This window comes from Patella vulgata, chromosome 7, assembly GCF_932274485.2.
Source record: "Patella vulgata chromosome 7, xgPatVulg1.2, whole genome shotgun sequence".
NCBI lineage: Eukaryota > Metazoa > Mollusca > Gastropoda > Patellidae > Patella > Patella vulgata.
Genome location: NC_065885.2, coordinates 14,933,946 through 14,958,637, shown reverse-complemented (window position 1 = coordinate 14,958,637; position 24,692 = coordinate 14,933,946). Strand labels below are relative to the sequence as shown.

Sequence of the window (24,692 nt, the reverse complement as noted above, 5' to 3'; positions counted from 1 at the left end):
GTTATTAATGCATGAAATATTTCATGGATATACATGTACTCAGTAGACCCCCAACATTAGTGTTATATAGTGATGTGATTGTATGATTTTTTCAATAATTTTGTTATTTAGGAGTTCTTCAAATGATGCAGACAAGGATACAGTCCTTACTGGCTGCCATGGATAGAATTCGATCCAAAGTTTCCGAACCTTATAACAAAATACTGGCTAGAACCACACAGTTACGACATTTACAAGTAAGTTGGGTTAATTTTATATATATGTCCAGCAACTATCGTGATGGTGTTTTTACGTGTCTCTTTCCTGTCTCAGGGGTGGCTTGTATTTCTAATACGTGTGTGTGTGTGTGTGTGTTGTTATTATGTACATAATGAAATATAACTTTACCCTTCACTATCACATTTTCCACTATCTTAAGCGGTGGGAGGAGGAAACCCAGGGGGTTGGGCAGGCGACCCTACTCCTTGTTACGTATAACCGGGGAATCGAAACCACGCCAGTTGACTCAATGATACAGCGTGCACATGCTAACCATTCGGCCAACAACCCCCCCTATTAGATTTGGAAAATGATATAAAATGTAACGGACAACTAACTATTGTTTATCTATAATATAACCATGTAATATTTCACTTTTTAAAAGTATTCTGTCTCTTCACTAACTAGGGGGTCGCAGATTCAGTCCTCCAAATTGTCCAACCTGGTTTCCTCTTGTCAGTGATGAAACAAGAGTGGTGTCAGTGATCCTCTTGTCAGGACCTGACAAGAAAAGTGCCTACTTGATCGGATGAGATAGAAACAAAACTAAAAAAAAAACCAAGGTCCCATGTGTACCTTTTAGTACAGTAGCAATTTAAATATCACCTGACCGCAGTCCACTCAGAATTTCGCTCATAGTACACTGCTGCATGTTGTCGAAATGTAAAGCAGACTCCATTTTTTTCACCTTTTTATACGCCCACATTTAAATGTGGTCGTAAATTTATACACAGTGTTTAAGGTCTTGAGACGAAGAAGCTTATTGATTTTCAGCAATTTCTGATAATTACTACCAGAGTTATGGCCCTTGATCACTTCAAAAAATCTTGTGGACGCTCTACAGGCCAAAGTTAATATCCGATTGATCTTAAATTTATACACAGTGTTTAAGGCCATGAGACGAAGAAGCCTATTGATTTTTAGCAATTTCCGATAATTACTGCCAGAGTTATGGCCCTTGATCACTTCAAAAAATCTTGTGGACGCTCTAGAGGCCAAAGTTAATATTTGATTGATCTTAAATTTATACACAGTGTTTAAGGTCATAAGACAAAGAAGCCTTTTATTTTCAACGATTTCCGATAATTACTGCAAGAGTTATGGCCTTTGATCACTTTGAAAAATCTTGTGGACGCTCTAGAGGCCAAAGTTAATATCCGATTGACTTTAAATTTATACACAATGTTTAAGGTCATGAGACGAAGAAGCCTATTGATTTTCAGCGATTTCCTATAATTACTGCCAGAGTTATGGTCCTTGATTCAAAAAATCTTGTGGACGCTCTAGAGGCCAAAGTTAATATCCGATTGACCCTAAATTTATACACAGTGTTTAAGATCAAGAGGCAAAAAATCTTATTGATTTTCAACGATCTCTGATAATTACTGCCAAAGTTATGGCCCTTGATCACTTTGCAAAATCTTGTGACGCTCTAAAGGCTAAAGTAATCATCCAATTGACTTCAGATTGATACACAGAGTTTAAGATCTTGAGAGGAACAAGTATATTGATTTTCAATGAATTTTTAGGACTTGGAACAGCTAAATCAATGATATTAAAAGTTTTGTATACAAAATGTTAGCATGGTGCAGAACTTTATAAAAACCAAACAAATTCTAATGGTTTTCTGAGTTGTTGCTCTTAATCAGATTTTAGTGTACTATAAATGTTTCATTACCGAAAAAAGTAAAAATATGCGACAACTCTTGTTGACTGCCCGGACGATTTAGCTGCTGTGGGCGTATGTTTCATTGCCTGGCAACCTATCTTTTTCTTTAGTCCTTTCCATTCCCAGTGGAACATATGCTCTGCACAGTAATTTTCCAACAGTTTCACTCCGAAACAGCTTACTTTGCTTCTCCTCAAGGAATACTGATAGTCTTTTAGAGTTCAACTAACTTCTCCAGTTGCCTTTTGGGTTTCACTCTAATTCCTGACATATTCTTTTTGAATAACAGAAACAATTGTTATGTCCGATCCAGTGCCACATATGTTCTTTGATGGATTTACCTATTTCTTTTTTTTTTACACATTGAATAGTCACCCTTATATTTTGTTGAACTATTTTTCTTGTTTATTTTTTTTACAGGAAACGTGTGATCTATTGAGAAGAATTATAAGAATAATGTATTTAAGTAAACGATTACACGGACAGTTGCAAGGTGGTTCTAGAGAAATAACCAAAGCTGCTCAAAGTTTAAATGAATTAGGTAAAGTACAATGACTCTTCGTTTAAAAATAATTTTAATTTGGAACAACGACTATTAGATGCCAAATTTATATACTTTTCAAAATTAAACATAACTAAGCAAGAGTTAAATGTGCCTATTGCAGGTCTTTGTTTAAGCCTAAAATGTTATCTAAATTATTAATTAGACATTGATTAACTTATCCAGACCATAATCAACTATCGATGTCATTGCTAGCCTGCGATATTTACTGGATTAGGATCCGATCTGCTGCTCGACGCTCATTCATGACTAAATCAAGAAATGGATAATCGAGACCATGTTTTTTTTTAATACACCGCTAAATTCTCTGTTCAGATTTGATCAATTTGACTGAAATTTTCAGCAAATTCCCTTTACATTATCTAGTTTTTAAGTATTATAGTGAGAACCGCCAGCTCTTTATCTAATCTCCCATAATGTATCTTTAATGGAACTTGTAGAGCTGTCTAACACTGACAAACAACGGTTTACTAGTCTCAATCATTTAGTCATGATAATTCACACACTTCTACTGAGTGAGCCAAAAGGAATTTCTTACAACACAGTATGAAATGAAATCGGGTTTAACAGCTACTGTTCTGCTCCGATCAATTGATTAATCATAGGGTCAAAAGCCGCTCATACAACAGTGGAAATGGTCAGATCTGTAGTTTAATCAGATAGAAGCTTCGAACATCCAGTACAGTGGTTACAATCAGTGAAATCTCACTACATTTATTTTGCATTATCTATTTTGGAACTAACTATTATAGCATGAGTGGCTAGCTGTTTATCTAATATCTGAATCCCCAGTTGTACGTGACAAGGAGTAGGGTCACCTGTCCAACCTCGTGGGTTTTCTCCGGGTCCTCCAGTTTCCTCCCACTGCTAAAGACCCCTACGCGCAAGCGAATTATTGAAATAAAATTGAACCATATGTTAATCCCGAAATGACCTAGTTTGTGTCGAGTGGACGTTAAACCCCATTTCTCTCTCTCTCTCTTTATCTAATATGTAATTCTTACATAATACTTGTTTAAGTGGCATAGATATTCATTATGATATTTTATAGATTATTCTGTTGTGAAGAAGTTGATTTAAGTGGTATAGATATCCATTATAATATTTTATAGATTATGTTTGTGAAGGGAGAGAGAGAGAGAAATGGGGTTTAACGTCCACTCGACACAAACTAGGTCATTTCGGGACTAACATATGGTTTAATTTTATTTCATTAATTCGCTTTTGCGTAGGGGTCTTTAGCAGTGGGAGGAAACCGGAGGACCCGGAGAAAACCCACGAGGTTGGACAGGCAACCCTACTCCTTGTCTCGTACAACCGGGGATTCGAAACCACGCCAGGCGACTCAATGACAGACTTTATGATACAGCGCGCGCACGCTAACCATTCAGCCATCCAACCCCCCCTGTTTGTGAAGGAGTTGATTTAAGTGGTATAGATATTCATTATGATATTTTATAGATTATGTTTGTGGAAATGTGTGATTTAAGTGGTATAGGTATTGATATTTTATAGATTATGTTTGTGAAGGCGTTGATTTAAGTGGTATAGATATTCATTATGATATTTTATAGATTATGTTTGTGAAGGCGTTGATTTAAGTGGTATAGAGATAATAGAACAAGATAGAAGATTCTGTAAACAAGCTAGAAAGGAAGTAGAGGCACAAGCTCAGAAGATGATTGAACAAGGAATGGAGACACAGGTTAGAATTTGTTCAAAATGACCATTAGGACCATTTATTATTGCTTCAATCCAGTCATTCACCAAAATTTATTACCAAAATCATTTCTCAATTAGCTGAAAGTTAAAGCAATAATTTCATATTTTCTAAGAAAGTCAAAACATAATTATTTCTATGTCTTTTGCTCAATAGGTTGTCACTATTATACGATCATAGGTATTATTCTCCCACTTAAAAATCCTTTGACCCCGGAAATAATAACACAATTACCTCCCTTGTTTTTCTAACCCCCCCCCCACCCCATGGAATAGCTATCTTCAAACGTTTGAATTTGAAGTTGAACATGATATTTTGCCAATTTCGCAACTGGCAATAGTGAATTATAGGATTATTCTTTAACACGGTAGGACTGTAAATATGAAATAGCAACTTAAAAGTAATTGAAACAAAATGACACTTATTGATAGACTTTCTAATCTAACTTTTACATGGCTGTGAAGCATCTTCAGGGTTTATAAATTTAACAAGGCTTATTGAGAATATAGTGTCAATTATCAAATTCAATTTTATGCATTTATCCAAATGATGTTGCTAGGCTAAGAGCCACAGTGGCTCAGTGATTATGGCATTGGCTTACTAACTCTGAATAGCTATGTTTGATCCAGGTGTTGGTTGTGAATGTTCCTCGTAATTCTCCAGAATAGTTTCCACTTGTCAGTGGTGCAGGACACAGAGCTAGGCAAGGAAACTGTCTAATCATTTGGATCGAATAGTAAAGCAAGGTCCATCCTTTTTAGTTGTTGACATGCGTTTAAATGAACCCTTGATTAACAGGAATTTTAATGAAACACTGCTGATTTGTGAAATTTTTTTCATAGTCCTCGATATTGTTTCAGTACCTAAAGGGGAAGAAAGGGTCATCCTGATTGAAAATATTTTGACATCATTAGATAATTTCAACCTCTTATATGTGGTGTTTATTCCAGTTATTCGGATTTGTTGCTTGGTCCAATAGGGACAGGATAGGGAGGCATGAGCTAAAATGGAGAGGGTCACATTAACCACCCAGAGCCAATGACATGTACATGTAGCAGAACACCCCTGACCCCTTCAGATGATAAATCCAACATGCTTCCCTCCGTAGCTAGTCCTAATCCCCTCTTTATAAATACAAATCCCATCTTCATTAGCCCAATCGATGCAGAACATTAAACCCCATTTCAATACAAAGAAATGCTTTATTACAAAAATGTACAGATTGTTGTGTACTTTCCAATAAGATAAAATTCAATTCTATAAATGAACAATTATGTTTATACTATAATTATAAATCATTTTGAAATATCTGTTCTACTAAAAGTATGACTTTTCTCTGTCATAACGGTAAAATAATGTGTACAAATATCCTATAGATTTTATTTTCAAATATAAAACTCAATTGTAGTCTCTCATGTTGGCAGAAGTGTTCAAAGTAATATAATTATAGAACTTTTTAAGAGAAATATCACACCAACTGACCATCACTTCATCGCTATCGACATTTCAGCCTTTGGATATATTGGGGGATTGTCATCTTCTTTGCTTCATAGCGTCGAAAATTAAAATACATACCAGTAGTTCAAATCTTCGACATTATAATATGAAGTGATGGTCAGTTGATGCAATATTTCTTTTTAAAAGTTATATAATTACTTTGAACTTTGAACACTTCTGCCAGTGTGAAAGGGTATAATTGTGTTTTATTTTTTAAAGAAAATCTTAAAAATTTTGATTCAGTTTAGCTTTCCATATTTTACAATTATTGGTTTTACGTTTTGTTGTATGGTCTAAATCACTGAAAGCATGTCCCAAGATGGACTATTCATATTCTTCACTTCATAATGTCAAGAATAAAAAGTTTATTTCTTCGACATTATCATATTCTGCTATATGACTGACAGCAAATTTTAAAAATTCTGATTCCATATCATTCTCCATATTGAAGAATTATTTGACGTAAGTTATATCTTGATAATGTTGGACCAATGCTAAAGTCGTTGACACTGTTAATTTTCCCGGAGATCCATTTCTAAAACAATTCATTTTTATTGTACTATTGACGAATATAACATTCCTTTATATTGGATGGTTTATTTGTATCACCCAATTAGCATTAATTTAAAGAAATGAATACAATAGAAAACAGTTGATTGATCTTGTACTTGTGTTAGCTAATGTTGATGCCAAAAATGATTAGTCGATGCTATCAGCTAATTAGAGTGTGTGAACTGATTCGCAGTGGGTTAATGGTACAAAAACTGACCTGCAGCATCTGACATATTTTCCTCAAAGATGTTGTAAAAGTCCAATTTGTGTGTTTTGAGAAGGGCTAGCACACATTGATTTCATTTTTTTTTTTCCCTGTCAAATGAATTGAAATGTTTATCAAAAATAATTATTTAAAATCTTTTATACCAGCCAGATAATTTCATCTGCCAAAAATAAATATACTAAGAAAATAATTATATATAATATAATACAACAACTCAAAGAATCTTTCTTTGCTTTACATTTTTTTCAAATCCATGCAAAGATCAGGTTTTATTTTTTGTTAAAGCAATAGTGTTAGGCCTATAGTCTAGTGAAGTCAAAACATATTACATGTAAATAATAATAATAATTTATTTTTATATAGCGTTCTACACATTCGTTTCAGAAATGCTTTACAGTGGTAGGCCTATAGTCTAATGAAGTCAAAACATATTACATGTAAATAATAATTTATTTTTATATAGCGTTCCACACATTTGTTTCAGAAATGCTTTACAGGAGTTAAAAGTTAAGTGATAGACATAATCACAAATTAAATAAAATATAATGTATTAGATACCGATATAAATAATAAAAAATAAAATGAGATATAAGTTAAAACATTAAATAAAAATGATGAGAAATAAAATAAGATAAAAGCTAAAACATTAATTATAAAAGCCATACAATTATTCTAAGGTAAAAATAAAAAGTTGCCCGCTGAATAAATAGGTTTAAAGACCATGCTTAATTGAACTTAGTTACCATTGCTGATGAAGATGTTGTGGGAGGTTATTCCATAGGAATGGCGCTATGGTTGAAAAGGCTCGCAGTAGCGTAATTTGAATGAAATTTTCAAATTATTCATTTCACATTATCTATTTTCGAACTATTATAGCAAGAATGGCTAGCTCTTTATCTAAATCTAACATTTTGAAATCCCATCACACTCCTAGGGAGATTGCAAATTTTACAACCTATTTCTTTTCGTGTGCCTTCTGGTCTACTTCGATCTTGCCCAAAAACTGGACACTTAGTGACGATCTCTAGTTCTCCATTGGTACGCATTCGGTGAACCTCAATGTCCTCTGTATAACACAATTCAACCCACAACCGACTGTGAGCAGTTGTATAGTATTGGTCGTCTTCATTACTGTACCACAAAAATTCATTCTCTTCGATATTCAAAGGAATAAGCCTGTTTTGACAGTAACGATCTTCTGTACTACCACGTTTGGTCAACACAAGTGTAACATTATGTGGGCTATCTGGGTAGGTACAGGACAGGTCTGCAAAATATAGATTGAGACCAGGTACATGTAGCAAGTATTTAGGTTTAATCATAATGCGATAGTCACCATAAGGACTGCGGTTGGGTGGCTCCTCAGTCAATCTGTCTGGAGAAGCAGCAAAAAAGAGTCCATGAATTCTGTTATTAATGGAAGAACAAGGGTCTCCAGCATTGTCTTTTATATATTTCTTCATGATCCCAGTTTTCTCCATATCTTGAATAGTAGAATGGTCGCTGGGTTTATTGCGATACAGGTAACGTACAGGTATCTTACCTGTATCTTTTATAAACTCTTTAGCTTTTTTATATAAACTGTTAACATCGTCTGTTGAGTTATCTAAAATCAGATTACAGTTCAATTTAAAGCATTTTATCTTTAAATAGATTAGATTTAAAAGAAGATGAGAGTAGATTTTAAGTGTTTCCTGCAAATATTGCAGTACCTGAGTTACTTCCATGATTGCTAACAAACCAGGACACTCCAGGTACTTTTGACTGCAATATCTTTATTTTTCATTAATGGATATTGATGAAACTAAAAATGTACCTTGTTTATCATATTCAGTTTGTAATCTGAATAATTCATTCCATCAAAATCCATAACTTTACTTCAAGTGAATGGATTTTGATAAAAATAAAGACAATATATTATTGTCACTTGCTAAATTTGTACATCAATGATGTCTGTACTTTTTTAATTCAGCCTATTGAAAACTGATTGATTGATTCTTTGAAAGACAATGACTTTTGTGATTGGATTTTGATAAAGCATTGTATATATTGATTACCATTGTCATTCTACCAAGAGAATTCTTTTTTATCAAAATCTGTGGCGAAGGCCGGAGGGCCTAACAAGGACAGCTTTCTAGTCAATTGGATGGGACAGAAAAACAAGGTCCTGTGCACACATTGGCGTGTACGTAAAAGATCCCTTGGCAGTTGGAATTCGATATTAAGAGTAGGACGTAGCGCCGCTGCCCGGGCAAAATTTCCCTCATAGCACACTGTATGGCGTATGCCCATCCTCATTAGCCCAGGCTAGGAGCAGAACAGTAGGATGTTAAACCCCATTTCATTTCATTTTCAACAATTTCCACCAGAATACATGTAATTACTGCCAGAGTTACGGCCCTTGATTACTTCAAAAAATGTTGGGGATGCTCTTTAGGCCAAAGTAATCATTCGATTAACGTTAGATTGATACACATCTGTAAAGATCTTGAGACGAACAAGTATGTTGATTTTCAATGATTTTTGATAACTTGAACAGCTAATTCTATGATATTAAATGTTTTGAATACTAAATGATACCATGGGGCAGAACTAGAAGCAAATCAAATTCTAATGATTTTCTGTTACTAATGAGTTGTTACTCTTGTATTGTAAATGCTTCATTACTGACAAAAGAAAAAATATGGACAACTTTAGTTGAGTGCCTGGACGACTTTGCTGCTGTGGGTGTATATTTCGTTGCCTGGCAACTATCTTTAAGGATTGCATGCTCTTGATTAAACCTTAAAAATCCTTCAACCTAAAGTTATCGTAAAGCAATATTTAGATTACTTACGTGTATTAAACTCTGTGCAATATGAATTAGTGACAAAGTATTTAACATCGGACACCTTATTTACTTTATGAAATAGACAGGTAATTTTACATCTGGATCTGGTACTATTTGACAGTCCCCAAGGAATTTCGCTTTCGGATGTCTTGATTAATTCCATATATTGTTTACGCCTTATGTCGCTGTTTTTTTTGTAAGTTATAACAACGTGCTGGATGTATAAATTTTCATTTGGTTCATCTGTTAGTTCAAATACTATTTGCTTTTTGCGTTCTCCATCTTGTACTTGAATGTTTTGATGCACTTGAATTGTTTCAACCTGAAACAAAGAATAGGTTGATCAATTATTTAATAAAGGTCTTTCTCTTTTAATTTTTATACGCCCACATATTGACGTAGTTATATATGGTCTTGTCTGTTAAAGATGGGTTCCCAGAAAAGTATTTATCGGGTGGTTATTTCCAATAAAAGTATGGCAATTTTGGTATATATGGAAAGTAGAGATATCCAATCTTACTAGAAAAATACTGGATTCCCCGAAAAACACTCATGGAGCATATACAGGAAAAAAACGTAAGGGTTCCCCTAATCAACAGCCCGACGATTAAGAGATTCTGCACGCGTGATGTCAAAGGTTACAAGCGAACATTGAGCGCTTGATGTACAAGTTGATAAACTTTATGAAGGGTTAGACGTACAACACTTTCTGAGATAAAAATGACAGAAGAAGATGCGGGTAGTGGATAATCCGAGAATTTAATTAGGATTTGATATTTGTAATAAAAAATAAGCGATTAAAGACAGCATCGTCTTATGTATGCAATGGATTCTCCTCTGATTTCCAAGACGTGACGTAAATATGACCTGGTTTGATTGAATTTTGTTAGCAGGGCATTCCTTCGCAATTACAATGTTTGAGAAGGATTTGAAGCATAATTATGACAAATTAATTAGTTTGAATATGTTTTTCGTCCATATATACCATTAAATCACCCAGTTTGTATGCGGGAACCCATCTTTAAACCACACGTCATTCACTACGACTTTTGGGTATTGTTTAATTGTGGTGTTTTAACAAGAGTTTCTGTATTTAATGTTAAGTTATAATCCGATTAAATTTATAAAAAAATCGATTGATTTCCAACAATTACTACTAGAGTTATGGCCCTTGATACTTTAATAAAAATCTTGTGGACACTCTACAACTGCCAGAGTTATGGACATTGATCACTTTGAAAAATCTTGTAAAGAGCAAATTTATCGTTAGATTGCCTATAGGTTTATATGTACTGTTTATGGCTCTTGATTTTGAATGATTTAGAACAGCTAAATTCATGATAACATATGCTTTGTAGACTAAATGTTAGCATGTGCAGAACTAGAAGCCAAACAAATTCTAATGATTTCTGATATTTTACTTACATACATGTTTTAAAGCCTGGCAAAACTTCTGCAACAGCATGTTTTGATGGCCAAGTCATTTTATTGGCTATTGTGGTGGTGGATCGCCAAGGGAGAGTTTGACCAAAAAGGCATTTTCTTTGGTCAAGTTTGAGAATTTTTGCACTTGAAATACTACACACTTTTTAAAAAGCTTAATTAGGCGTAATTAAGATATATATTAACTTACATTTTCAGGTACATATGAATCTGGTCGTTGTAATAAATTTTCAGCTTTCAGTTGGCATGAGTTTTCATACAATCTACGGGGACTTATAAATGTACTTGATCCCAGAAGTTGAATTTTGTTTGTATTTCTTCCATAAATAGAAAACTCAAGTTCATCATTAATAAATCCATCATCATCATCATCATCATCATCATCATCATTATCAACATCATTATCAACATCATCATCATCATTATCAACACGTTTACGATAAAAATATAATTCTTTTGTATTTGAGTTAAATACAGCACAGAATAAGATGTTGATTTCCATACTTTCATCCCATTTAACTTTAACCTTTCTCTGTCCTATCTGTATATAAAAAAAAATAAGGAATGTTATTGTATTCTCTTTCACCAAGACAATCAATTAATTCCTCTATCTGTCCAACTGTCTGTCCATCAGTCTGTCTATCAATTAGGCCAGTAGCTGACACCTAATAATGTCACCAGAAGAAACATCTTGCTCCAGAGTAAGGAAATGTAAAAGATCTTTGCTTTGACTAATGTAAACAAAAATAACTGTTTTTTATTTACAATACATCGAATGCGTGCAGATGTAACGACACTTGTTTACTGTGTGGGAACATTTCATGATAAAACCTCACAATGCGAGTTCTATTGGTCTGCCGAGTTTAATAAGAACTAAACTAGCCACAATTTTATCTCATACAGTACATTTGTGTGTGTAGAACTATAGTTTAAATCATAAAATAAGGGTGCTGCATGTGTATTGCCTGATAAATAAATTTGACTCAATTATATCAACAAGACCGAGACCATAGTCATCGTTTGCATTGGACGTACAAATCTCTATGAAACATTTAGATTCTGTTACTTCTGGTTGGGGTGGGGTGGCGGGGCTGGAAGCTTTACCTAATTTGCACTTATTGTCTATGTTTTAAAATTTTATTTCAGGGATGCATTTAGAGAGAGAGAGAGAGAGATCCACTCAACACAAACTAGGTCATTTTCGGGACTAACACATGATTAAATTTTATTTTAATAAGTCATTTGCGCATAGGGGTCTTTAGCAGTGGGAGGAAACTGGAGGACCAAGAGGAAACCTAGGAGGCTGAACATGTGACCCTACTCGAATAGAACCCATGCCATTTGATCCAATGACAGACCTTATGATTCTACTCACACACGTTAATCCATTTCTGTGGCAAGAAGGTCCGGGACTTTAATAATGGCGATTGAATGACCAAATAGATCTATATTCTTGAACTTTATAAATGGTATGCAAACTGTTATTAACTCTTCTCAGGAATATATTCAAATTGTCATGTACAACCGGGAACGGGGAATCGAAATCACTATAAATCACGTCAATTGACTGAAAACGATAGACCTTATAATACAGCGTGCATGCTCTAACCATTTGGCCACCCATCCCCCACCCCCCTAAACATTTTCAACTGGAGAACCTGCTCAATAGATTGGAATAACCAGACGCTAGAAATTGCTATAGGGTTGAGACACAGGCCGTATTTCGCTGGACATAACTGATTTGAAATTAAAGAGTCAAAACGGAAACAATTGAATGTAAATCAGTTTATATACAATCAAATTACATTATTATATGCGTTGCGACCCATTTGGGTCAATTTCTAGGTCCTAAATATTAAGGTTGCAGCGATACCCCGGGGATGCCGCATAATCGCGATTATTTTTTAAATTATAATATCGTTTCGGCCCAAAATCAGATAATCGCCATCCCCGGTATATCGGGAGATTTGTTCAGTTATCGCGATAAATCTAATAATCGCCAGACCACTGATTATCGGGAGAATAGACGTTATTTTAAATCAATAACATTCATCGATAGTAACTCTGACAAGTTCATTTCCGGTGTGGCGGAAGATGCCGGTGCTAGGCAACTGTTATAACTGATCATCCAGTCTCTTTTCTCATAAAATATTATAACGACTCGTACTCGGGTTCAGCAATTGGAATAAATTTTTATACGTTCAAGTGGGGTTTTTTTTTACAATTTTTAGTTGCTTATTTTTAAAATCATACAAACCAATATCAATCAAAAGTATACATTAGCTGATATTTTCGTATTTAGACAACTACGGTTATTGGAAACACGTACAATCACACTGCCCAATTATAGCCTAACATATTCGAGGCTGGTCAATTTAGTCAATGCTCAACTCCCCGGATGTTTCAATTTTCTTTCTTGTTATGCCGTCATGGATCATCATAGCTTCAATCTATGAATTAATTTTATTTTTAACCAATGACATTAACATTGTAATAAATATGTCCAACACGCAAGATTCTAGGGAAGGGTCAAACATACTCAGATTTTTTTGGAGATGATGATATTAGTTTATCAACCAAATGTAGCTAATGTTATTTTGTGTGAATGATCGGAAATCCAAATAATTATAATTTGATTCTATTCTATGTAAATAATCTGATATTGAAATTCTCTGTGTGTCAATAATCGGATATTCAAATTCCCAAATCGTTTGTAAATAATACGCAATTCTGTATATGAATAATCAGATATTTTCAAACAGTTGATTAATAGTAATACATCTTCATAAAGACTAAAGATTTTAGTTTACAGTAGTGATTACTTCATTTCATTTTGATTTGTTAACACAGCTGCTGAGTTTTTGTTTGTTTTTTTTTTGCATCAGAAAACTGAATAGATTTATATAAACATGTACACCAAACTGAAACGTACAGTTATACTCAGAAAGAGCTACTATTATAACATTTTGTTTATAAAAACTACTACTATAACTACTTATTTGGAATTGTGAAAATAAAAGTTGGAAACAAATTGTGACTTTTATGGTGTATTGTCTGGAACATTCCATCATCGTCATTATTATATATTTATATTAAATTATCGCGATAAAAGAGAATTATCATGATAAAATACATAATCGCAATACTGCTATTTATCGCGATAGTTTCAAAAGCTGTTATCGTAATTAATCATGATAAAATAATTTGATATCGTTGCAACCTTACTAAATATTAGCGATTTAGCTCCTTTAAAGAAATAAATTCACCACAACAATTAAAATCACAATATAATTTGTTTGTCATTTCATGTCCCTGCTGTTCTGTCAAATCGTTCAATCATTGTTCATAATTTTCGATGGCAATGCGTATTTCATTTTGATGAAATACGCATTTCGGATTAACGCCTGGTTTGAAAAAATTTCTATAGATTTGGGAATTAAACTCTTTGTTCTGCCATCGCCTTTCTTTGCTGCGCAGGTATGATCGTCAGATTAATATGGTCTTTTATTGCCGATAATTTGGTTGACCTATATTGGACTGGGAGGATCTCTGGCTTTTGGAATTTCCATTGACGACGTGCATGCTTGAAGTTCAAGGTCAACGCCGCCGCCATCACTATCTTCAGTTAAATCTCGTTTACGTTTCCTGGTGTCATACTGCGATGTGTTCAAGTACTTGGCATGATTACCTCAATTAAGTTGTTTATTTATGAAATAAGCCGAAGGTATTTATTGTAATGATTGACTCTTTGATGGGTTTCTTAAAGATACATTATGGGAGATAAGATAAAGAGATGGCAGTTCTCGCTATAATAGTTAAAAACTAGATAGTGTAAAGGTAATTTGCTGAAAATTTCAGTCAAATTGATCCACTATGAGCCGAGAACGGAGCCGGTGAAATTTTCGCATAGTCTCGGTCATCATTACTAAAATCATTAATAAAAACAGCATAGTCTCGATTATCCACTGTTTTGATTTAATTATCAATGGCCGTTAAGCGGCATATAGGAATTTAATCCAGCCAACATCGAAGGCTAGCCTTGACATCGAGAGTGTATTATGGTCTGGATAAGTTAATTAATGTCTAATTGATAATATAGATAACATTTCAGGCCTAAAGAAAGACTTGTAATAAGCAGATTTTGCTCTTGCATAAAGCATGTTTAATTGACGAGTAATAATTAACTCTTTCTTTGTAATCGGCCGAAAGTAGATTGATTTGTGATACCTTAGTAGCCAGTTCATTGTTTTACCAATTGGCTAGATTAAAGATCAATTGACTAAAGCCGACAAAAAACAGCCGATTAAGATCCCTGGAACGGTTCCAAGAAACAAACGGTCTAAATGTGTCCTGGCTTTTCTGTCATACATGTAGGTCTCCGAAGTAGAATGTTAATTTCCTCAATCAAATCTATTTTGTACACATTGCAGATGAGAGGACTGGACTTGATAAAACAAAAGATAAAAAAAAATAGACAGAATTTAATAAGCAAAATAAAAGTACAAAATTACAACCATAATCGAAAAACGAGAAATGTTTACATGTATTGAATATCATCGTCACCATATGACTGGTACATTTAACTCCCATTTTCAAATCTAGAATGTTTCAGTGTCATGAATCCAACCTCCTGGGTTTTCTCCGGGTCCTCCGTTTTCCTCAAACTGCTAAAGACCCCTATGTGCAAGCGAATTATTGAAATAAAATTAAACCATATGTTAGTCCCGAAATGACCTAGTTTGTGTCGAGTGGACGTTAAACTCCATTTCTCTCTCTCTCTCTTTCAGTGTCATGAAAGCCTTCAGCACTCCTGTGGAGTTCTAGTTAGATTTATTTTGATTCATAGTCATAGCTATATGTGACCCCCCATGGCATACTGAGTTGCATTAATGAGGAAATTTTGAAAATTGAGTTATTGTTATTTTCACATTATCCGACTCATTACCTTCAATTTGATGTATAGTTTGTTTGAATCGGGCGAAAATTGACCGAGTTGTGACTGCTTAATGCCACCCAACTCACCAAAGTAAGTTTTGAGAAAAATCAAGTTAAAGATTTGGTATGTTTCAAAACAAAATCCCATAGCAACCAAGCCATTTATTTGCTATTTAGTCGTTGAATATTGTTTTCTAGGGGTTTTCAGGGGTGCTGAAGACGAAAATTGTAGTAACAATTTGATCCGACAATTTCCGCCATCTTTTTTTTCAAAATGGACGCCAAAATGACAAATTTTCGAGTTTTCATAAGTTATGTGTTTATTAATGTCATTGAATGGGTTTTTGGGGGTGCTACATCAAACAATTGCAGTATAAGAATAAATCCGATAATACCCGCCATTTTGTTTTTCATAATGGCGACCAAAATGATAATCGTAGTAGTAAAATTAATCCGTCAATATCAACCATTTTGTTTTATCAAAATGGCGACCAAAATGACAATTCTGTTTTTTTTTTATCACTGTGTATTTGTAACCGTGTCATTTTATATGTTTTATTAGGCATAAAAGTTGTAGCATCAGGGGTCGACTGGACTGTATCCTCCATCTTGTTTTTCAAAATGGCCACCAAAATGGCAATTATTGAAGTTCTTATACTTGGTACTCGTGTAATATATCATTTTAGAGGTTTTCTGGGGTGCTGAATACGAAAAACATGGTGTTGGGTCGATGCAACGAATATTTATCATTTTACATATTCGATGATTTTATTGTCACCCATCAGTTATGGTCACACCTTGCAGGCTAGGGTATACCAATGAAACGACGGTATTCAACACCTTATGCTATCAAGTATAAGAAAAGAGAACAGTTTTCAAAAGACAACAGTATGCTAAAAACTCTCATAGATTTAATAAAATAATTATAATAACAAATTGTATTATAATGCATCACAAATTACTAGTATTTTTTTTAATAAAATATAATAACAAATGGAATAATAATAGCACTTGAAATAGGATGATTTGTAAAAGAAAAGTAACTCAAGCACTGGAAATGTGGCCATTTAGATGAGCCAGTTCATTTTGCTACGATACGGTGTGGTGCGGAATCATTTAGCTATTGGGTGTTTTATATGATTACTAATTTAATGTTCCGCTGGTGGTGGAACAATATCACTGTTCGTGGTTTGACCGCGATTGCCAAGTTCTAATTAAAAGAGTTGGTACTAGGCCTTATGATCAAAGATACATTATTAACATTATAGAAAGCTGTAAACAAACGCTATTTACAGTGGATATAATTGCATTACGAGAATTTAATTTATTAATTCATCGGGCATGGGTGACTGTTTAACGTTCGAGAATGGAAAAGGGCGAGCTCTCAGTTGCAAATGCATTGAATGCACTGACATCTGCAGTTTTTAGAAAAAAGCAAGTTAAAGGTGTCGGTATGTTCTAAAACAATATCACACAGCAACCATGCCATTAAATCTTTCGTTATTTTGTCGTTTAATATTAATATTTTCTTCTTTAGGTTTTCAAGGGTGCTGATAACGAAAATCGTAGTAAATGCGCTCTTTTCATAGTAAAACATCCACAACACATGCGGCATATTCACATTTCCTATGATAGCGTTATAATTTAGAACAGTGTATACATTAGTAGTCTAAGTATGTATATTATAACTTTGGTGAGATTAACTTCAGTTCAGTTAATCTCATCAATTATTTAGCACCTTGGTGCCACTGGTCAGAAGATTAAAGTTGTTGATTGGGTAATCAAGTTTAGTAGCCTATCTTAATCATCAAAGAAGCCGCCAAAGCAGCATGCCTGAATTAAGATTTTGCGTGTACAATAAGTCTATTGTTATTTTAAGCCCGAGGTACCGTAACGGTATCAAAATGTGAGTCCATAATAGAATAGAAATTTCATTGGCATGAAATGCTTACGTTCATTTTGGAAGCGGTGTAATTAAACAGTGGCAGATTATTTTTCCCACTCGATAATAATCGTCGCGTTTCGACTCATTGGTCGTTCTCATTTTCCCGACCCATGGTGATAATAGAATTTTAAACAATAATAATATCCAATATGCATTCTTAACTTTGCATGCCGTATGAAGCGACAGTAAACAGAATTCACCTATCAATAAAATTCTCTTCGGAAAGAAAATTATTCACTATTTTGTTTATTTCCATTTAAGGACTATAAATTATTTTCTAACAGACCAAACGAGACATTAAATCATCGCCGCTTTGATTAGTTATTCGGAGTAAATAATGAATTGTCGGTGGCCTTATCATTGTTAATTATCAATCAACTAATCATTAATCCGTGAAAAGTGATTACAGATTAGTATTACTCAATGATACGAACGGCTTGTTGATTGATTTACAATACATTTACAATGTATATATATATCTATATACGATCAGAATTAAGTTGTTGGTATCCAAGGAGCTTTTTATTTTGTGTTTTTAACAGTTTTCAAGCGTAAATAATTTAATTAAATCAACCTGTCCATAATATCATATTCATTGTTTTGAACGTTAAATCTTTAATAAACAACAACAACAGTTGTTTTATGCCACTTCTCAGAGTGAATCGCATGTAGATACACCATAACATTGCCCAAATCTAATTTCTATCGTCTGCTTGAGCCTCGATCGGCCATGGAACCACAATGCTTTGCAGGCGTCGTCTGGGCCAATCAGCAAACGAGTCGTGTTGGAAGCATAGCAATAAGCGGAGTATGTTTACATTTTTAGGAGTTTTAAAACCCTTTTGTATTTCTTCAAAATGAATTCATCGGCAATACTTTGGTCATATTTATAAACTAGAAATTCTCCGCTTTACACCGATGCCAAGCATTTTGCAAGAGGATTGACAGGTTAGCCCGCTGCGAGCAGAGAAAAATATCTAATTCCGCTGAGAATATTCAGAAAAAGACAGATTTAAGAATACGGTACTCTTACAAAACGTCCAAATAAAGACGTTTTAAAATGTTTTATTGCTATTTTGATCTTTTGAGTCAATAGATAGTTTATTTATAGACTCATTTTTGTGAAAATCTCAATTTCGATCAAAATCAATATTTTCGCTTATTTTGTCTCTTGTGCAAAATTAATTTTGCCGCATTCCGACTTAATAACATGCAGTGGGTCACATATATAATTATCAAGGCATGTAGATATTTGATTGTATAGCTAGATAAATACAGTTTAGCCTACATAGAAACTGGGTCCAATTTTCTAGTGGGTTGAGTAACATTGATTTATTGCTCAATTGACCTACATCCCAGCACTATGGTGGCCCATGGTCGCAATAGCGTTTTTGGGGTTATTTTTTGTATTTCATTTAAAATCATGAAAAATAAAAGTAAAAAAAAAGAAACATTTTTTTTTTCTTTTGTTTTACAATATAAAAAATAATCTTTTTAAAATTTAAGAAAAAAAAAATCTTTTTAAATTAAAAAGAAAAAAAAAATCTTTTTAAATTAAAAAGAAAAAAAAATCTTTTTAAATTAAAAAGAAAAAAAATCTTTTTAAAATTTAAGAAAAAAAAAAAATCTTTTTAAAATAAAAAAAAATCTATATAAAAAAAATTAATAAAATATTTAAGATTAAAAAAATCTATAAAAAAAATAACATTTTAATTAAAAAAAAAAAAATTAGTGAAATAGAAAAAATCAAAAAAAGAATTCTGCACGTGGTCCATCGTCGTAATAGTGTCTTGATTATCCAGACTCAGTATAAAATCGGCCTACGACAGCTATCATTCGACTCGAGTGACCAGAATTACCTCGTGGCCCATTGTTGCTATAGTGTCTCGATTATCCTATGTGGCATAACTCGAGCGACAAGAAACGAGTTTGTAGTTATCTCCCCTTCCGAAAGGAAAAAGGTAAACAGACATCAACACGTGAAACACAATTTTTCCACCCATGACGTCTATGGATTTGGATATATGTATTTATACATATGCAAGTCAATAGAAATGTATAATTAATAGACTATAGAAGCCAAGCGTCATTTAGACTAGTTTATCCAGTCTAACTAGAACTAGGCCTACATACATAATGACATTTGAAGTCATTGACTTTAATGACACCATTCGGCCTACTAGTGCGCAAGGCCTATTCTCCCCTCAAAAGGCTTATGTAATGTTTTTCTAAAACACTTGGTCTCCCTGAGGTCGAATTTCAAAAGTAGTTAACAACTTTGAAACTAATCCTCGAAGTATAGGCCTACTACTACTAAGTAGCCGGGGGGGGGGGGGGGGGAATGGTTAGCACGTGCGCGCTGTATCATAAAGCCTGTCATATCATAAAGCCCGTCATTGAGTCAACTGGCGTGATTTCGAATCCCCGGTTGTACTTGACAAGGAGTAGGGTGACCTGTCAAACATCGTGGGTCTGTCGTTCATATTATCCTGTGTGGGATCTATTAGGAACGTATGGTATAGACTCGAGCGACAAGAAACCAGTCTCTATAGTTACCTCACATCAAGGCACACGTAATTTTAACTAAAATCTATTAAAATTAAATTTTAAGTTACAATCGATCTTCGTGAAACACATAAATTTAAAATTTCACTTTGATTTTAAAATCTATGTTAGTGATTTTAGCTTCAGTTTTTGTGAAACCCCTGCTCTCCCTGAGGTCATCGCTAGTCCCCCGCTACGACCACAGGAACGGGTAAGAGGTGCGAAAGTGCGATGGCGGACAACATCAATTTCAAATACAAAATAGAGCATGATAGCCTACGTGGACTTCGTCTGGGGCCTGTTTTACTAAGATAAAATTCAAATTTTAGTATTTGATTGGATAATAGACAATATTAGATTTATTTTAGTGCTTAGCTAATCAAAATTGAAGTATCTACAATTATGTTGACGTGAGATAACTACAGACTCGTTTCTTGTCGTTCGAGTTTATACGTTCTTCATAGATCCCACACATAATAATCGAGATACTACTGCAACAATGGGCCACAAAATGTTTCTGGTCGCTCTAGTCTAATGATAGCTGTATACTGGGTCTGGATACTCAAGACACTATTGCGACGATGGGCCACGTCTGGAATTATTTTTTATCTTTTCTTTTTCAATTTTTTTTTTTTTTCATTTAATTTTTTTTTTTAATATTATTTCTTTTTTATTTTTTTTAAAATATATTTTATTTTTTTTTATATAGATTTTTTTTTCATTTTAAAAAGATTTTTTTTTTTTTAAATTTTAAAAAGATTTTTTTTAAAAAAAATTTTAAAAAGATTTTTTTTTTTAAATTTTTTAGAAAGAGGTTTTTAAAAAAAAAAAAAAAAAAAAGTTTCTTTTTTTTTTTGTACTAATATTTTTATTATTTCAACCCTTTCTGAGCTAATCCCGACGATTGTCGGGATAATTTTATAGTCTGTCAGAGCGGCATCCGACGATAGTCGGGAACTTTATTTAATTTGGTTTACTACCCTAAAAGCATGGTTTTAACCTTAGATGGTGTATAACACGAGTTTTTATTACGAGGGGGTTTCCCCTATTGACGGAACAACCATCAATAGTCAGAACAGCCGAGGAATGGCGTCCTTCACAACAAAAAGACTTCGGCTGAATCCCGATGCCGATGACGTCACGTCTATATTGGATTCGGGTAGTGACTATACTATTAGTGGGGACTCTTCTTTTGATGAAAATTCAGAGGTTTGTCACAACTTTATTTAATTTGGTTTACTACCCTAAAAGCATGGTTTTAACCTTAGATGGTGTATAACACGAGTTTTTATTACGAGGGGGTTTCCCCTATTGACGGAACAACCATCAATAGTCAGAACAGCCAAGGAATGGCGTCCTTCACAACAAAAAGACTTCGGCTGAATCCCGATGCCGATGACGTCACGTCTATATTGGATTCGGGTAGTGACTATACTATTAGTGGGGACTCTTCTTTTGATGAAAATTCAGAGGTTTGTCACAAAGTAAAGACACAAAAAAAAGGAAGACTTCTCCGGAGGAAATTATTCGTCTGCTTTTATACAGTCGCGCACGTAGATCCCTGCCGATATAAACGTATACGATATGGTCAAATTGGTTACCATGGCAACACTAATGTGAATATTTCGGTATATATTATTGTTATTTTCCAAATATTTAAATTATTTTTATTTTATTGTTAATAAAAACTTGTTACTGATGATTTTATATTTGTATTGTCTACCACAAAATTGTCAATACTGCTCGTTTATATTTCATTATTTTTAGAAAAAAACCATTATTATCACAATTTAGTGACTTTTCCCCAAAAACCTATACTATTCTTACAAAAGAGATATCTATCATGGTAATAATCCATATAGCTTTATTCCTGACCATCTTGAATTTTTTAATGACAAAAAATTATCCAATATTTCATTTATGACAATAATATGGCAGCCATTTTGAAACCCACTGGTAACCATAGTAACCATAAAATCTAAACTAAAAATATGCAAAAATCCCAAGTCATATATAATGGATATACATTTGCAATTTTACAGTTGTAGTCGCATTCATATTCCAGGTATGAATGATTTTTCACAACAGGGTCTAAAGCTTGATTTTTACTCAATATTTGCATAGCCCTGTATGGGTGTAAAGTGGTAAGCTCAGGAAGGGTTAAATGAAATACCAAAAATAACCCAAAAAACGCTATTGCGACCATGGGCCACCATACAGCACAGTAACTATATAGATATTACTGTGATAAATATATTCCTTATAAGATCAAAATACATACATTCATGGTGTACTGGAGTATCGGTTGTTCCATTTTTGACTGTCTTTTCTCGATTTTTTTAAGTTGTTCTACTGTTCTCTTTTCTCGTCTGGTTGACTGACTGACTTGTTCAAACTTGTTGGTGAGAAACTCTTTGCCTTATAGTTATTCTACATCTATTATAAGCACGCTTTTTCTATACCATAATAATTTAAAGTAGACACAATCACACCAGTTGCATAAATACTTCAATACAACTAAAGAAGACTCTTTTATCCAGAAAAACTATGGTGGACCGTTTTGAACATTACACAGAATATGATCTCTCTTTCCTAGAAACAGAGCCCACTATTTATTTAAGACATTTCTAAACATTTATCAGTATGAAGCTGATCATATTTTGTGCAATTGATACTGTTAAAAAAATGTTCACATGTGTATATTTATTCTGAAATTGTTGATGTAATTGGCCTTAAAATTAATATGTAACAGGCATTGCCTGAGTAGAGCGAAGCTGATTATTGTCAAATATAAAACCTTCATAATTAATTTTCTCAAGTGATACAAAAAATGTTAAATAATTTAGTTTTTCCAAATTGATTTTCAATTAGATCTAAATTGTATACATTAATTTTGTTTTTTAAAAAAGAACAAAAAAGTGTGAGAATTATTTTCATTGACGTCAAAAATATGTGACGTCAGTGATTAGACGCGTCATAGAAATAGTTCTATGAGGCGCGTAATCTCGCTTTGGCGAGATTTGGTAAGTTGACATGCGCATTGCCTGTTTTGCCCAGTGTATCCGGTTCCGGTCTGAATTTTTTTTTAATCAACAGTCTGTGGGTGACAATTTCAGTTACGCTCCTGTGTTACCGGAAAAGAGCTTTGCTCAAGCACCGTGCTTTGCGCGATGCTGTAGAGCTTCGCTCTATATTAGTAGTATTTATAGGTTAATGACATCATTCAGCAAATGTCATTAAGACCTTTCATGTCTTTTGGAATTCAAAATTTAATTTCTAAAAACAGTCAATAAATGCTTCTAGGAGATACACTAATTTATATCCTCATAAACTAAAACATGATCTATTCATGAAATTGTCTTATTATGTACATAATAATAGGGGTCTCACAATAAGACATTTTTTTTCCAAATCATTTCAGGCCAGCAATTTCCAGAGGCGAAATTGCTAGCTGAACACGATTTTTAGAATTTTTTTTTTATTTATGACGTCATTTTCGGTTGGGGTTTGTCTGATTTCCAAAATGGCCGCTAAAAGTTGACGTAAAATGAATTTCCAGATAGGATGGGTGATTTTCATGCAAGGTATGGCTTGTAATATATCATATATAAGGTTTTTGTTGTAATTGAACTGAAAAATAATCTCTAAAACTAGTTTCCCCAAATCCAAGATTGCGGAAATTCAAAATGGCGGCTAAAATTTACCTAAAATGGCCGATTTGTCAGATTAAAGTCATTTCAAAGTTTGATTTGGTTTGTAATATGTAATCTAAAGGGTTTTCACTGTCACTGAACTTAAAATTAATCTAAAGAAAAAAAGTTTTCAAAATCCAAGATGGCGGAAATTCAAAATGTCGACCAAAATTTATCTAAAATGGCCGATTTGTCAGATAAAAGTCATTTCACTCTTTGATATGGTTTGTAATACGTAATTTAAAGGGTTTTGAATGTCATTGAACTTAAAATCAATCTAAAATAGAGTTTCCAAAATCCAAGATGGCGGAAATTAAAAAATGGCGGCCAGATTTTCTCTAAATTGGTCAATTTTTAAGATAATCGTCAATTTTCTGTTTGATATGGCTTGTAATATGTCCTCTATTAAGTTTTCAGAGTCACTGAATTTGATAATTGTAGATGATTGTTTCAGAAAAAAAAGGGACAATCACCAATCTTTCTATTGGATTGGTTTATAATAGCAAATTGTAATAGTTTTTTTAGGGCAACTGAATTTGATCTGACCCAGGAATCTACCTTAATCTAAAGAAAAAAAGAGTTTTCAAAATCCAAGATGGCGGAAATTCAAAATGTCAACCAAAATTTATCTAAAATGGCCGATTTGTCAGATAAAAGTCATTTCACTCTTTGATATGGTTTGTAACACGTAATTTAAAGGGTTTTCAATGTCATTGAACTTAAAATCAATCTAAAATAGAGTTTCCAAAATCCAAGATGGCGGAAATTAAAAAAATGGCGGCCAGATTTTCTCTAAATTGATCAATTTTTAAGATAATC

General features: G+C 33.5%; 2 protein-coding genes and 1 long non-coding RNA gene across 4 annotated transcripts in view; 2 read left to right on the top strand and 1 right to left on the bottom strand.

Annotated features, from left to right (window-relative positions):
* Positions 1 to 218: 218 nt before the first annotated feature.
* Positions 219 to 4,041, top strand: LOC130013573 (uncharacterized). The gene is made up of 3 exons (XR_008788760.1): positions 219 to 236; positions 2,348 to 2,468; positions 4,005 to 4,041. It is a non-coding gene; the product is annotated as an uncharacterized LOC130013573 (long non-coding RNA).
* A 1,350-nt stretch (positions 4,042 to 5,391) lies between these two features.
* LOC126827708 (phytanoyl-CoA hydroxylase-interacting protein) lies at positions 5,392 to 22,657 on the bottom strand. 2 transcript variants are annotated; one of them, XM_050557198.2, is made up of 5 exons: positions 22,463 to 22,657; positions 10,948 to 11,298; positions 9,321 to 9,636; positions 8,028 to 8,090; positions 5,392 to 7,751 (listed from the first exon to the last, which is right to left on the bottom strand). In XM_050557198.2, exons 1-5 carry the CDS (start codon positions 22,493 to 22,495, stop codon positions 7,378 to 7,380), a joined length of 1,137 nt encoding a protein of 378 aa, XP_050413155.2. In that variant the 5' UTR covers positions 22,496 to 22,657; the 3' UTR covers positions 5,392 to 7,377. The 2 variants fall into 2 exon arrangements, with proteins under 2 accessions (XP_050413155.2, XP_050413154.2); XM_050557197.2 differs by having other exon boundaries at positions 5,392 to 8,090; positions 22,463 to 22,646.
* The window catches only part of LOC126827706 (conserved oligomeric Golgi complex subunit 5), a 22,394-nt gene continuing 19,338 nt past the window's right edge, over positions 21,637 to 24,692 (top strand). The window contains exon 1 of the mRNA XM_056102291.1: positions 21,637 to 21,653. The gene's annotated coding sequence lies outside the window, so the exon portion shown is untranslated. The remainder of the gene's footprint in view (positions 21,654 to 24,692) is intronic.

What these genes read in the sequence shown, in the direction of transcription:
- LOC126827708 (XM_050557197.2), bottom strand. Translation starts at nt 22,495, where the DNA reads ATGGAACAACCGATACTCCAGTACACCATGAAT. An exon ending in TACTCCAGTACACCATGAAT is followed by an intron (nt 11,299 to 22,462) that starts GTATGTATTTTG and finishes TTTTATATACAG; the next exon opens with ATAGGACAGAGAAAGGTTAA. An exon ending in TTGCACAGAGTTTAATACAC is followed by an intron (nt 8,091 to 9,320) that starts GTAAGTAATCTA and finishes ATCTGATTTTAG; the next exon opens with ATAACTCAACAGACGATGTT.